This window comes from Dreissena polymorpha, chromosome 4 (assembly GCF_020536995.1).
Source record: "Dreissena polymorpha isolate Duluth1 chromosome 4, UMN_Dpol_1.0, whole genome shotgun sequence".
Lineage (NCBI taxonomy): Eukaryota > Metazoa > Mollusca > Bivalvia > Myida > Dreissenidae > Dreissena > Dreissena polymorpha.
In genome coordinates, this window is record NC_068358.1 from 79,565,769 (window position 1) to 79,582,834 (window position 17,066).

At 37.7% G+C, this 17,066-nt stretch overlaps 1 protein-coding gene across 3 annotated transcripts in view; it reads right to left on the minus strand.

Annotated features, from left to right (window-relative positions):
• Nucleotides 1-648: 648 nt before the first annotated feature.
• The window catches only part of LOC127879590 (insulin gene enhancer protein isl-1-like), a 53,805-nt gene continuing 37,387 nt past the window's right edge, over nucleotides 649-17,066 (minus strand). For 2 of the 3 annotated variants that reach the window (XM_052426542.1, XM_052426541.1), the window contains exons 5-6: nucleotides 4,592-4,774; nucleotides 649-2,471 (exon numbers count right to left, since the gene is read on the minus strand). In XM_052426542.1, the coding sequence (XP_052282502.1) occupies nucleotides 2,289-2,471; nucleotides 4,592-4,774 (366 nt within the window). In that variant the 3' untranslated portion in view covers nucleotides 649-2,288. Of the gene's footprint in view, nucleotides 2,472-4,464; nucleotides 4,775-17,066 lie in introns of all 3 variants that reach the window. The other variant, XR_008049164.1, reaches the window with a different exon arrangement.

Sequence of the window (17,066 nt, forward strand, 5' to 3'; positions counted from 1 at the left end):
GTCTGTGATGGAAGTTTAATGAGATGTACGTCAGATTTATCAAGACAACGAGCAAGCAGTTTGTTATCTTATTACGAATTAATATTTTCATATTGCACTGATTGAATAACTAATAGCATTTATACAAATACATTGTGTGTAGAACTATTCTGCGCCACTAGCGTTTTAAACATATGTACACAATCAATCGTCGGTCAAGTCTTTTTACATATAAATTGTATTTACAACATTAATATCATTCTTATTATTTTGCAATAAGTTCATTTTTATTACAAATGTTCTCGGCGTTGGTCTTGAAACAGCACTCAAATATTGATACACGACGCTTTATGAATCATTGTATGCATCTCGAATGACCGTAACGTATATGGACCACTGCCCTCATAACTGACCAGCGGCCTCTAACAGACTCATGGGGAACATATTCCCACTAATTATACCACGAATTATGCCAATTTGCCAGTAACTGGACGCCGTGTTTTCATTTTTGCTACATAAATAAGACGGTCAGATATAGCGCTTACGCAATTGGAAGGTAAATATTTAGTATTCCGCGTTCATCATTGATCTGTACAATGTGCAGATTCTGGTTCCTTCTAATGGGGACAATACGTCCGTTGTGTTGAAACGGAAATCAGAACAAGCACAATCCGTATTCATTTATTCAAATAAACTGATAAATAAATAATAAATAATTTGTAGAATACATGTATTTTTTAATTTTACATTATGATAAAAAACACACTTTCAGTAAGAATAATTCCTGAAAACAGAATGCACGACACTAACCAATGACAAAACAGATAACAACGTGAAATGTAAAATACAGGTAACATATATACCACCAGCGTGTGAAAATGACATGAAGAAAATGTGTACTTTCTGCAAAGTTACATATCTGACAAGTATTTTACGAGTAATTGTCCACTTCCGTATGTGGAGTTTACATACTGACGCATGTTTCAGTTTACTTATTTTGCGTTAACTTCAGCCAGTTATACTATAAAAAAAAAGCACTACAAATAGACGAAAATACACAAACATTATAAACTAGTATTAAATGAAAAAGGAAATTAAATAAAGTTTTTACTTTTTAAAATAATATAGATCTCAATGTTTCTAAGCATTTCACTAAATAAAGAACGATGTCTTGTTTGGATGGACCTTAATATTTTAGGTTTTTAAATACAACATGTGCACGTTATTTTGACCCGCCTAAAGGTTACATTCGAAATTATACAACGCACTTTTTAATCTCATGCAAAAACAATGTTCGCACTTAATATTATTGAATTGTTATACGTTACATAAAATGTATACAAACATTTACAATTTACATGCACTGCTGTGACGTAATGTGCAGAGCGTCTAATGACGTCACAAAAGCCGGCAGTATCAAGTAAACTTAAAAACAAATGTAGAAATACATGCGACGTGTGTTTCCATCTTTACGATCTGAGATTCTGTCATTGTATCCGCATGGACGATGAGGTTACAAAAACGAAGACACGTGTATCGTAGCAACAGGTCACGTGGACCACTTTCTAATAATGGTTCATGTTGGTCCATATTTTCTCACAGGTTGCCCCGTTATCTCATAGCACGTTTGTGTCACGTATTTGATTCAGAGCACTCAATGCACAAATAACGTCAAATGGTCACGTGTCTTGGTATAAATATTTCAATGCTCGTGAAACACGTGTTTCTAAGACTTGTCAATGGATGCAAGTATCGAAACCACGCGTGTGATTGTGAATCCGTGCGCCTGGTCACACATACGCCATTTCCAGTGCAGGGAAGAACCACTAACCATCGAATATCACAAAAACTGTAAATTCGCCACACAGGTGGTTAGCTATGATATTAATTAGTGAAAACATCATTTTGAATGATAAATAATCCATATTATAACGAAAAATTAACTTTGCTGAAAAAAAAATTACTATCAAATATATATATAACAAGGTATGCAACTCAAAATCACCCCAAAACGGGGTGCATCGCTTTGAACAGCCATATCTTCATCAATTGTGCAGCGATTTTCACGGTCTCGGTCTTCTTCAACGCAGAAATGAATTTACTTTCTGGAAATGTATATGTCTTACAATATTTGACAAATGCTGGGTCATATAAGTTAATTTTTCGTTATAATATGATTATTTATCATTCAAAATGATGTTTTCACTCATATATATCATAGCCACACGCTAACCACCTGTGATTCGCCATAGCGTTCAGTGTATAGTCCGACGTTTCTCGGCGCTGTCTAAATAATGTCGTCGGCGAAGTCACTGACTCATTGGGCTAGACATATCCGACGGGGTCCCGCCATAGTCCGATTGGACAGAACCCGGACCGTGGCCGTATTCGTCGTGCTCCACCCATCCGTAGCGACCGTCCAATTCAGCGCTGTGATAGGTGTCCACGTGACCGTCGTTATAGTCGGAGTCCATGTGGTCAAAAGAGTGCATCTGAAAATGTCAACAAGTTGATGGTTACACACGGGAAACAATATGCACGACTGGAATGGAAAGCAACATGACATCAAAAAAAAATTTGCCACCTCTGAAACCTATCTGAGCAGAAAATATACCAAAATATGTAAACACATTTAATAGATATCAGTGTGTATTATTATTATTATCAGTCATTATTATTATTATTATTATTATTATTATTATTATTATTATTATTATTGACGGTATAATTATTATTAATAATAAGGCACATTTAACTGCTTTATTATTTATTTAATTATTTATTTATTTAAAACATAATAATAATAATAATAATAATAATAATAATAATAATAATAATAATACAAATAATAATAATAATAATAATAATAATAATAATAATAATAATAATAATAATAATGCCACCATGCTTTAAATTAAAGAAATTTAAAATAAATTAAATATCAGAATGTTTGTTAATATTTGTAAACATATTATATTAATTCTATTAGAATATGCCATTTACTATTATAATGTAAGAAACGAATCGATTCCAATAAAATAAAATGCGGCTATATGGGTGGTAGAAGATCAGACAACATGCAAATTTATAAAAGTAAACATTGTATACAATACATGTGACTATGTATCTACAATCTGGTAGTCAAGCATGCACAAAACATGTGCACAAAGCAGTACATTTAACGGTAATTCGAAGAATTGAAAAGATTAACAATTGTAATTTTTGTTTCGAAAATAGCATAAAATAGAAACAAAAGGGTTATATATGGGTATCATGCCAAAGTTTTCATATAAAATAATATGAAATGACAATATGCAATTTCAATAATACCTAAAACATGTTACATGAAGTATTTAACTATTAATATAATTATTTATCCCCAATTCTTCGACTTTTGCTTTCTATGTAGACACCTGCAGGACATGTATATAACCTAATGGTTACATGTTATAAATAAGACTTTATTGTATCTTCATATTATTTTTTTTTTTTGCATTTTTAATAAAAAATCATCAATTTTTGGACCCGGGGTTATAATATTTATAGCCCAATATTATATTGGAAATGATTTGTATACATTACGTGAATATCGATAAAAAAACAGGACAATGTTCGGCTTCGTTAGACAATAATTGAGACACGCCATTCGAAAATGGTTCGTTTGCCATACGCACAATCGCACAATCTGGTCAGGAGATACCCTGTTTGCTAATGAGACCGCGAAATCTTCAGTGACTGTACAGCGGACAGAGTTGCTCCTAAACAGAATGCGCGAATTCGCAGGTTGGTCTGGAGCTACGCTAGCTGCATAAAGCATAAGACCCATTTTCGCACGACGCGACTCATGCAAAACATTCACCGATCAGCTGAGCATTTAGTCGAATAATTGATATTGATACAGCTCTTTTAATGCATGTTCGGAAAGTGTCATCCCAGATTAGCCTGTGCAGCCCGCACAGGCTAATCAGGGACGACACTTTCCGCCTAAACTTGATGTTCGGTGAGGAGGGACTTCCTTTAAACTAAAAATACCATAAAAGCGGAAAGTGTCGTCCCTGATTAGCCTGTGCAGACTGCACAGGCTAATCTGGGGTGACACTTTACGCACATGCATTAAGCCCAGTTTTCTCAGGATCAAATAATAAAATGAACAGAAATGCAAAAATGGAACTAAACGTCTAGCAGGCAGGTGCTACTGGATGAGAAAGCATGTCATAACGTCATTTTGCCTTCCGTGACGGATTGAGCTCTTTACGTGCAAATTTGTCCATATAAAAGTTATAAATGATTGCTAAATGATCGTTAAAATATTTAAAACATGTGTCGCATTATGTAAATTTGTTTAGGAATGGTTGTATTACTTACTAAAGGGATAGTTGAAATTTACTTAAAAAAACACGATTTAAATATCAAGATTCCATATCAATAAATCATCGTGGAGCTGTTATGCCGTCACTCGGACAATAAAAATGACGTCATTTTTACCGTTCAATGTTTCACTGTTTGCGTTGAACGACAATACGAGACGGACGGCAACGGTCTATCTCGAATCGTCGTAGCAGACGATCATGTCGTCATCTTCGTCGTCCGGAAGGTCACAAAAGGCGCTCACCAGTTGCTGGAAGGGCGGGTGGTGATCGAGCTCCGACTGCATGGCGAAGTCACTGAGAGCCTTCCAGGGAGGCTGGTACGCCTGCACCTCCACGGCGTTCGCCTGCATGGGACTCTCGTGCCGCACGGGGCTCGACGCGACCATTGGAACGCCCTGCATCGAGGCATGCATCCGCCCGCCATTCTGTAAAAAATGAATAAGGCGCACATGTAATTACTTTTTTTATTTAACTGCATCACTGGATCCAAGAGCGATTTAAAGCGATTAAAACATCTTCTTTTTCTTTTTTGGAAGCGTCAACATGACCAAGAATTCAAAAAATATTTAAATGTCGTAAATTAAAACATAGCGACACATGTCCCTATTCCATTTTCTTCGAAGACAACGACGAAGCATATGTGACAAGAACACTGTGACAGAAATTACACAGAGGTTATGGAAAGCCGGTATAACTGCACTTAAAAGGTAAGTATTGTACACGCGGGCAACCCGGATCTAGAGGGTATATCCGTCATCTTGTAGCTCGTAGCCCGCACACAAACATGACCGGGAGTTGTGTCGCGGGATCACGATGTCTAATTAAGAACATCAGACAGGAAAGCGCTCTTGCGTTATTGCGACGTAAGCGGCCGATTTTTTAATTGTCACTTTTTTATTTGAAAGACGTTATGTTTTAAAAGCGCTTGAAACTTAAAAGGCCGTGTAATGTAGTTGACTTGGTGATCCTTATAGTTCGAACTATTATTTCGTACCTAATTTAATCCATATAAACTCAGCCCATTTTGTTTTTCCACGACAAAAAAATACTGCAACAACGAACATAATAAAATGGTAAAAGCACACACGCTAAACATTAAAATTTCTATGAATTACTTTAAACATTATAAGTTCAAACTACTGTTCTGTTTCGATCACAGCTCACTAAATAATTCAACTAAAACACCTAAATTTCGGATATTCATACAAGTGAAGGAAACAAAAGATCAAGTTAATCACGCATTTATCCCCATGTTCAAGAACTCGTCTATCAGCGATACAAATTGACTGTCTGTACGGATGGCTTATCATCGCCCGGTAGATCGTTCCCAGATCGAGGCTGCTTCCTGACAATTAAAAGGCTTCCAGCGCGACACCTCGATAATCTCGTGCCGGGCGGGATTCGCACGAGATCGAGTGCGCGTGCACTGATTGCGATACTCGTAGTAATATTATTGAATACTAGTACTGGGCTAGCAAAAGTGTTCGGGCTTTTAATTATAAATTCCCTCTATTAATGCTCGTTTCATTAAACATGTACATATAAATTTTGAATTTCAATGCTTGTCATTATAGGTTTTTTATTACTATGTACGCATCACCGAAGCGGACACATATAAATTTTATAGACGCAATCAAGGCTGGTCGTCAACCATTTGCCAGACGGGTACCCCGGCGTACACGCAATAACTACCGATACGAGTTCGAGATTATCAACAGACCCGCAATACACCAGCATGGCGCCCGAATGTATCCGTCAAAACATATGATTAATGCGTTCGTCACTCGCGGGCCCGTATCTCGGAACATTACCCCACCCACTTCTTAATCTCTCGGATTTCTCGCCTGTACGACTCCCCCCAATCGTTTCACGATCACCGCTTCTACATCATATAAACACCACCGATTCCGAGCTAGACGGCTTTTTTCAACATCTCTATCAAACACAAGCTTGCCACCCATCAAGAAATTGAGCATTTCGAATTCCATCTATAATTTGCTTTGGGTTATGAGCTGATATGAATTTTGCATTGAAGATTAGATTACGCAAGCGTGGTTCTGCGATATATCACGGGATGCGATGTTCCCTTCGCGTCGTCTGCGTTTTTCGAAGCAGACGAGTTGTTTATTCCACGTGCCGCCAAAAGCCCACCGAAGCACCGAGGTTTTCCGGAAGTCAGGACCAAATTATATCCAGATTTATCATTATTGCAAAATATAAGATATATTGCTTATGATACCGAAAGGGTCATTGAAATTGAGTTACTATGAGTCTAGGCAATTGAGTTTTAGGTTTATTATTATTAAGATTACATTATTTAAACGGTCAAAAATACTTAGATATGCATCACTGGTTTCATAATAAATACAAAACCGATTCCATTGTTTATTTAGGTAGCGTTTTTGCGAACACTGTATTCGTGGTCTTACTAATTAGGAAAACAAACAGTGAAAGACGAACTTGTGAAAGGACGAACAAAGTGCCAGCCAACCCACATTGTTTATAATCGATTCAAACCAGTGTTACAAATTACATTATCAATATGATCAATATGATATTCAGTCAATCACGCGAAGCATCCCTTATCGATGATAGCATCTGAAATCATTTAATGAAATATGAAATCGCTTCGTTTATTTTCCGTGGTGCAGTCGTTCTATTTCACGTCAGTTAGTCATATTAGTCCGTCCGCGTTGTTTAGTGCGCCGTTTGCGTTGGCTCGCATTTCGAGATCACGTGAGATCAGATAGCATCTCCGCCGGCCGGCCGTGTCACCGGAAGTTTGATTGAGTTAGAAGATTGGGGATGCGACATCAAAAGGCCACACTATGGGATGTCTTGTTTAAACTCATGCTATTGATTGAAACAAACTATCAGTCACAGCTCTTCAATTATTATTTCTCTACCAGAGGTCGATGTTTGCTTGTGTTTGGATTGGATTCGAAGGATAAAACAAATTATACATTTAAGTGTAGTAGTAGTAGTAGTAGTAGTAGTAGTAGTAGTAGTAGTAGTAGTAGTAGTAGTAGTAGTAGTAGTAGTAGTAGTTGTAGTAGTAGTTGTAGTAGTAGTAGTAGTAGTTGTTGTTGTTGTTGTAGTATGATTATTAGTAGTAGTAGTAGTAGTAGAAGTAGTAGTAGTAGTAGTAGTAGTAGTAGTAGTAGTAGTAGTAGTAGTAGTAGTAGTAGTAGTAGTAGTAGTAGTAGTAGTAGTAGTAGAAGTAGTAGTAGTAGTAGAAGTAGTAGTAGTAGTACTAGTAGTAGTAGTAGTAGTAGTAGTAGTAGTAGTAGTAGTAGTAGTAGTAGTAGTAGTAGTGGAGTGGTAGTAGTAGTAGTAGTAGTAGTAGTAGTAGTAGTAGTAGTAGTAGTAGTAGTAGTAGTAGTAGTAGTGGAGTGGTAGTAGTAGTAGTAGTAGTAGTAGTAGTAGTAGTAGTAGTAGTAGTAGTAGTAGTAGTAGTAGTAGTAGTAGTAGTAGTAGTAGTAGTAGTAGTAGCAGTAGTAGTAGTAGTAGTAGTACACTCGTGTACACTCTTGCTGGCATAAATACTAAGACATTAATATTCTATTACTTTTAGTTAAATGCATTCAAAGAAAAAGAAATTCTATACGGAGAATTGTCAGTAACTGCTGAAAATGGATCCAAATCCGCTTTCGGAAATCTTATTTAGACCAATGTCAATGTGTTTGACGTGGCTCTACCGTCTTATGCACAGAGCGCTTTGCAGCTTAAATACTCGCAGACTCTCAAGAAACTTTCTCCGCCCAAACAATGTGTTTGCTCAAGAGTGAAACTCGCCATTTTACTCTGACATCAGATCTGGGCAATACATCTCTTTTGATCCCCGGCTTTACTGATCTTAAATCGAAAGTAATTGAGACAGTAGTTTATAAATTGGCTGTCCAATCAGGACGCGCAACGGAGCAGAAACAAGCTTGTAATTCACACAGATTTAATCCCCAGTCACCGGGACGATTTCTAACATAATTGGGAGTTAATATCGACAATCAATTCAAAATGATGCTACGGTAGAGATACGCGCGAGCACGCGGCATAGCAATGTTGTTGAGACACGAGATTCCCGTGAATGCTCGACACCCACCGAACCCGACGACGAGACCGGGATTTAGACAGGCGATCCTAGGTAGCCGGGCAGATAAGTCGGGGTTCTGACGAGGTAAAGGGGGATTCTGACGCTGGAGCGGCTGGCGCGGGCCGCCGTCGTCATGGTGAGATTGGCCAAGAGGAGGTGCTCGTGACAAATAAGAGAGAGAAAGCGTGCACGGGTCGCGGGTGACCTGAGAACGGCAAACAGAAGAAGAATGTCGCACAGCTACGGGACTGTTTGATCGCATAGTTCTCCGTCACGCTAAACAATTAATATAAACATCTAAGGAACGATTACCCCTGGACGAGCAGCTCTGCATATTACTGTAACGTAAAGTCATAACGGCTATAAGTTAGGCAGGTTGTTGCGTTCTGTGCGATGAACAAGTTTATATTGGAATTACAAGATAACGTATCGGTTACTTTGTTAAGCCTTTTAAAGACAAAAACAACAATCAAGCCTTATAAAGGTAAGCTTATACTAGTTAACCACAATCATGGATGCATTTTTGTTGACGTCAGAAGACCTCAATGTCCTCTCCTGATTATTAATAATAAACGCGCACTTACTTAGACACTCCTAACCCATTTATGCCTAGGCGTCCAGAAAAAGGGCCTTGGCAAACAGCGTAGACCCAGATGAGACGACGCATGATGCGGCGTCTCATCAGGGTCTGTGCTGTTTGCTTTAAAGGAATTTCTGTAAGAAATATTCTTAACATAGAAATAAATATACTAGACATCCCTAATTTTAAAGCGTTTGTATTCACCACCTTAACCCCCAATACGCTTGTGAGCATATATGTTCGAATATATTTGCTCCATTTTGTCACATATTTGCTCAATCCACCTATATTAATACGTTTTTTGGGGAAACATTAAAAGAGAGAGCTGAGTGATGACTACCTAGACGCGATAAAAAAAACGGCAAAAATAGCATATAAATCATAATTTATGTAAGAGAAAGTTTACGTGTATATTCACATGAAATACTTGGCAAGTCTGACAAGCAAAAACATAGTCAATAAGGCGCCTGCATTCTACCATTACAATAGTTGTTCAGCAGTAAAAATGTGCTATCGCTGCCAACATCATTCGCGCATGTTTTCCGGTTGTTCATCTATTACGGTGTCAATACAGAAAATCAATAAACGATGTCGTAAATTATTGCGGTTTGCGATAATCGCGCCGCTAAAATCAGACGTACCGGTCGACAACCGAGCCCGCACCAAAAGCGCGGTCGGCAATATAAACTGAACACTAATGTTTAAATAAAAGATTAATTGTATTGATAAATGTTGCAATAATGTTTCCTCATGATTCAGAATACGCAGTTTATAAAACATTATTGGGCGATGTTGAATATTATGTGCGTGTTTTTATCAAGTAAATCCCCTATATATTTTAAACTGCTGAAAATGTCTAAAGAAATAGTTCTTGACCATATGCATGTTAACCCATGTATGCCTAGCGTCTAGAAAAAAAGCCTTGGCAAACAGCGTAGACCCAGATGAGACACGGCATCATGCGGCGTCTCATCAGGGTCTGCGCTGTTTGCTTAAAGAAAATTTCTGTAAAAAATATTCTAAATATAGAAATAAATATACTAGACATTCCCTAATTTTGGAAATAAATTTATCTAATTTAGAAGGATGGGAGAGTCCACTAGGCATAAATGGGTTAATCAGTATGAGGTTATTATATATGGGCATAGTGCGATATGCCTCGGTCAACCAGAGTGCGATATGCCTCGGTCAACCAGAGTGCGATATGCCTCAGTCAACCAGAGTGCGATATGCCTCGGTCAACCAGAGTGCGATATGCCTCGGTCAACCAGAGTGCGATATGCCTCGGTCAACCAGAGTGCGATATGCCTCGGTCAACCAGAGTGCGATATGCCTCGGTCAACCAGAGTGCGATATGCCTCGGTCAACCAGTATACACCGTTTACTAAAATTTTAAACAATATATCGATATAATAATAATGAAATAAATTTTCAGAATGTAAATGCGTACATTATTACCAAAAATTGACTTGACTCTGTAATCGAACGTTTAATCTTCACGTCAGGCTAACGACTTGCGTAAACAAGGAATAGATTGACAGATAATGATGCTTATTCTATTTCGATACACATCGGTATCAATCGGCTCCGTTCCCAAGACCGCGACTGACTAATGCCTTCATTTTCCTGGCTACCATATGGCCCTGCTCATTGATGTACGCTCGGCCTTGTTAATTACGCTAACTGATTAGTCCGCCGTGTTTATACTTGTTGTTATTTCTAACCCATGGCATATGCGATGTTTCGTTTGCGAACTATCGCCAAATCACTCTTCATCGGGACAAGTATCATCGCAATCGTGGTTTATTCTTTAGTATGATGATAAAGTTTTGTTCTTTGTGGTATCATGTTGTTTTTTGTTGCCCCGGGTATATACGGGCATCGTTTTTCGTATCGAATAAATTAATCTGCCATGCCCACGGGCTTATGGTAATGAAATCGTTTGGGAGTTAATATAAATGCATCCGTCTCTGCAGCGTAAATACATGTATACACATGAACGACACCGCTGGGTTGTGTTATCGTTTGCCATATATTTTTTTAGTTGAAATGTATTTAAGAAAATATATTTGTTAAGTCTAATCAAACATTATATCAGTAATACTTCTTTGTCCCTTCGCCTGAGACGTATAAAAAGACCAACCATTCACGCCGACAACATTTAATGGGTTTTCCATATACTTAAGTCACCGCCCATATTTCAATAAGCAATCATGTCAGCCAATCATGTCAGCCAATCATCAAATCACGCTGTGTATACTAATGTGAGCCGCGCTCTGACAAAACCGGGCATGATGCATGTGCGTAAAGTGTCGTCCAAGATTAGCCTGTGCAATCCGCACAGGCTTATCAGGGACGACACTTTCCGCTTGTATGCTATTTTTCGTTTAAATGAAGTCTCTTCTTAGCAAAAATCCAATTTAGGCGGAAAGTGTCGTCCCTGATTAGCCTGTGCGGACTGCACAGGCTATTCTGGGACGACACTTTACGCACATGCATTATGCCCAGTTTTCTCAGAACACGACTCATATTATAGTCGGATGGTATCATTACAGCGAAAAATAAACGGGCATCAACGTTTAGTATATGAGAGCGTTCAGAGCTCTGTTAAAGGTAAGCCATCATAAGTCATAACATCAATACACATCAATACAATCTTGAACACTCAAACGTTGATGAGCGAGTCAGCGTTACCCGCCGAATAGCCCGCACCATATGACGAGATATTTGCATTTAAGAACATTTCAAACTGTGTCAATCTTCATAATTTCATTAATTAACAGGTGTCCGCTACGCGGCTTCGCAGCGTACAAACAGATTGCACAGTTTCACGTTGGAAGCGCGTTCTCGGCTCGTGCGCGCTTTCAATGAAATCTTCGATCGCAGCCGAGGTCTCCGAGTGTCATCGCGTGAGGCCGAAGAGTGGACGTTTGTGGTCAGTACTTTGGACAATAGACTGACCAGAGGTCAATTATTGGATTGCAGTCTAAGAGTTTTATTAGAAAATAATGACACTTCGGCGTCATGGATAGCCTAATAGTGCCAATTTAGTCACGAGAACGTCGACAGAATTATGAGAAACAGTCAACTCGTCCGATAGTCCGAAAAAAGTGCGTGCTCTTATTCTGCGAGTTTAAAAAGACCCAAAATTATTTAATTAATTTAAAGTTAAGTCTCATGATAAATTCATAACATTTTATAAAACAATGTATTCCCTTTATAATTCCAGTGTTACATTATAGAGGGTTAATAAATTCCGAACAATCGAACTATTGAGGAAACTTAAGTTTGGTGAATTTAATCCTTTTGGCTGCACTCGATTGAAAACATAGTTTATTTTCTGGAATCCAGCAGACATTCGTCAACAAATGTGAAATCAAGCATTCTGTCACTGACCGATTCAAACCGCGCAAACAAGACACTCTACACGCGAAATATGAATCAAACTCAAACAAAAACGCCGTATAATTGCTCATTGTGGAGCGCACAAAGAACGGCCGTTCGCCCGAGATGTTATCGCGTCACATCCGGGGACCTGCAGCGGAGAGGCGCTCGAGAGCCCTCGAAAGTGTGCGCCACATAGCGGCCATCTGGCGCTACATAGCACGCGCGCAGAAAGTGACGGTAGCAGCATTCTTGTTTCACGTACACATGCTTGATTTTCTAGTTTAAATTTAATGCATTTTTAAATCGTGCTTAACAATATTAGAATACTAAAAGGCCTAGAAACATACAATACAATTCAAAACGCAGGATTTAAAAATGAATAAATAACCGTATTTACGATTATGACAACGCATTGTGATGCGTATATAATCGTTACGTTGTGCTTTCAAGAACACAACTCGGCGAATGTCTTAAGGTTGCACGTGAAAATCCGTACATGTCAATCGTGTGTTTGTATTATGTGGATCTGCATAAATGAATATTCACGATTTATCAACCTCCATTCTTGGAGAAAAACTTGATTAAGATGTAAAACGTGATGTCCCCGTTGATAGACCACACATAGACTATAAACTACTGAATGTCGATGTATATTTGAACGGAGATTATTTTATTGTTAAAAGTTAATTCGCAAATTAAATATCAAAACCGAGAAGCGTAGTTCATTGAAAAAGTACGGTGCTTCAAAATTAAATGAGAAAAATATTAAACTTTATGATAAGGTTTGAACTTAATTATAGCATATTGTGTTTCTTTTGTGTTGAAACGAGGTTGAAGTGCTAATGGGGAGTTTATAGCCCCCGCCCCCGGGTTTTATTACCTACGCATCGGGGTGGGTCCGGTGCGCTATAGACAATTATTAATTTTCTTGTCATAATATTTTTCTACAAATTAAAGCATTTCACAATTAAAAATGTCAATATTTGTGGCCAGGAACTAAAATGTGTGGCATGATTTTATAATAAAATAATCAAAACCTTGCGACTGGATGTCTACACTAATTGTGTCACCCTGAAGTACGTCGGGTGAGGAAAATTACAACTGAATGGACAAATCTACAGCTGAAAAGATAACACAAAGTCACACTATTCTGCGATATTCAGAAAAGTATTGGTTTTACCTAATTAAAATAACTTTTCAAATCATTGATCTAATACATTAAAAAATAAATTTGACTTATAAGATGTAAACTAGGTTTCAATAAGTGATTTCATTTTTACGCCAGTGGTTATGAAAACTAAAGATTTTACCCGATGTTCATGGATGAAGTTAATTAATGATCGCCGGTGAGCGAAGCTACCCGGCCGCGGTGCTTAATTTCCGGTTTAACGAACCTGCGTGCCAAGCGCGCGACGTAGCGGCGAACCGGAAATTAAATTTGACTTGTCGTCGGCTACAATCACAGGCGGTCGGAGGAGTCCACGGACCGTGGGAAAGACGGTGCCCTAGGAGCGGACTAATTATGCCCGGCGATCTGATCTCATATATCAATAAAGAATGCAAGATCGATCCGCGAAAATACGTGCATTCAAAGATATAATTAATATGAATTGATATAATTTGTGTCCGTTTACGTGTCAAGAGTGTTGAGGGTTTGTTATCACTTTGTACAACGAGTGTAATTGTAGTGGCATTGAAATATATTTTCATGTGTGATTTTTAACCATATTTTATGAGTTGCCCCAAATAGTATTCGCGATTTCATACTATATGAGGGCTACTAAATTGTATATATAACCATCTTATGAACGCTGGTTGACAAATGAATAATTCATATGCATAAACATCATTTCTTTATCGCATCATCAGCGTCACCGGTGGTATCACTCTATTCTATCTGGAGCGAAAACACCACTTCGCACGCTCCGGTCGGGCCCGAAACCGCGGTCGCGAACAACTGGCGTCGGATCGAAAAATAACTTAATTAATAGACTTATCATGCACAAATTTATTGCTTTCACTGTAACGTGTCCTTATAAATCATCTTAACAAGTTTGAAACGACATGTCTGGTTAAGATTTCACAAGTCAACATAAGCCCAATTTAACAAAAGATCGGCAACAGCGGGTAGCAGTTAATCTGACCACAAAAGGTTGGTCAACGAATCTTGAGGGCTTAACATAGACTCTTAATTTACCTTCTTTGGGGAAGATACATAAAGTTACGCCACGGTCACTAGGTTTATTGATTGTGATATTTAGAGTTAACCGAGCGGATAATTAACAAGCAAACATACCCTGTTCAGAATGTTCGTAAGTCGTTTTCTGGTATCAAAGAGGCCGAGTAAAAAATGAAAATAAATTAAGTTATGAAATGAAATGAAGAGGTGCATAGCTATAGAAGCGACACTAGTATATGCAGAAAATGCGATCCCTCATACAACAAATATGGTTTAAACAATAGTTTTATACAAATAAAGATCGGTGTTGAAAACACTAAGAGTGTTCAGGCGTATTGATTGCTCAACATTCGGATAATGTATTTCTTGTATTGCAAATATTTTAATAAACTAAATGCACGTTCCGAATCGATGCTGGAAAATACCGCTGATACTGTTGACACAGAAGTAAATACCGCTGATACTGTTGACACAGAAGTAAATACTTCTGAATAGCCGAACTTTATCACATTTACAATATGAATAAAGGGTTTAAATTACGATCCTAATTTTCCAGAAAATCGGATCGCCTGACGAATACCTCAATAAATCCTGTTATGACTAAACATTGAGCAGTAATCACCATGCTGGGGTCTTGTTTATATCGCAAATTTGCCGTTTTATCTCACGCGACCGTTACTAATTCCTTCACAAAGCGATAGTTAAGGCCGGGTTAGTATTTCATTAAAGTTGCAAACTCCATAATTAGTCCGTGTTTGTTGGAAAATCTCGTGCATGTCACGCGAGATCGCTCGCACGCGATATGATCGACGATGGCGTTCATGAATATCGGAATTTCATAGAAAAATGAAGTTCTCCGAAATTGCGTGCTGCCTTCCTTATAATGAAATTAATGCTGCTTCATTCACAAATGATACACACGATATAGTATCGAAAAATTAAGCCGAAACTTTAAGTTAGAAATCAAAATAGAACAATTGGCGGTAATCTCTCGTGTTGACCAACAAAAATGATACTATATTTTGCTTACTGTTAAAAAATGCCAATTAAAATCATTTCTGGAATTTAATTCGCCAATTACTAGCTTAAGACAATATTTAATTAATCAGCTATTTTTTCAGAATAATTTAATATCAGATCATTGTTACAAAGAACCGAAGAAGTTGTAAATAATAATCCCGAAATTACCATAAGTGCCACCTAGCCTCTATACTGACAGATTAATTCCAGTTAAATTGTTCAAAATTCGATCACAATTACCAAGATTACAACGATTGAATGTTAATTTTCGTAGCGTGTAATTTAGCGGATCCTGACCCGTAATCTTGCGGTTCATCTCGGGGCTGTCTGCTAAGAAAATTCTGTGCCTTTGAGCATTAAGCTTTGCAACGCCGTCTTATATGGACTCATAATTATAACCGTGTGATCATTACATGGAATTATAGCTAATTATTTCACGTCGCGCGTCTTGCGGATTTACGCGACGTCTTTGGATCATTTTATGCTATTTTATTTGCTGAGCCAATTGAGCGTAGTTATTCGGGTAATATATAGAGTACATAATCGTTTCTTTGAATTTTTCTTTGGAACAAATTCAGCATGTTCTCAAAGATTTATAGATTAGCTTTGCAAATTGATACATCATTTATACGTAAACGAAATACATGTGCATGTATACACACTTTTATACATCACGCACAACGGTTCGGCGTTCGTCAACTTGCTAAAAAAAGTTGTACACCGTTTGCACGGTGCCTAACTGACTTTTTATTTGTTTTTAATATTGTTTGGTTCAATAGTTGAAACGAATACATACGTTAACTTGTGAGTTTATTTTCTTTTTGTAAGTCCTTCGTTCTGTATTTGACTTTATTTGGTACGTCATATTTACAATAATTACAACAAAACCGCAAAATAAAAACAGCTGTATCTCCGTGCTAATTTTACTCTTTGTTGTGACTTATGTTCCAAAAGACAGAAGGTAGGTGGAAATTCTTGTCTGTCGCCTTACGTAGCTGACGAACTATTTCAAAACAAAATTCCTGCGCCGCTTTACGTTACAAACATATGCACCCAGTTCGGAAGAGCCGGCAAAACGGAACATGTTTCCTATAAACACAACATGCAAACAGGAGATCGGTGATAAACTAGAATACGAGATTCACCAAGAGTTGATAAAATGAGCTTAGCGGAATTCCAGTCCAATGTGTTAAGAGGAGTTTGATATTAACTATTTTCTTACATGGTTCATGGCATTTAAAAGAGAAACGCGTTTTCCTTTTTCATCTTCGGAAGTTCATTCCTTACTAAAGTGTTCGCTTACTGTCAAGAGAAAGATCAAAATGATATGCATCGCGTACACGAGGCTGAGTAACACATATATGTAATTTGAGAATGTCTGACATAAACGATGGCATAAGTCTTAAGCGCAAAATATAGCAACTATTGACTTGGAATTCAATAAAAAAACACCTAAGTTTT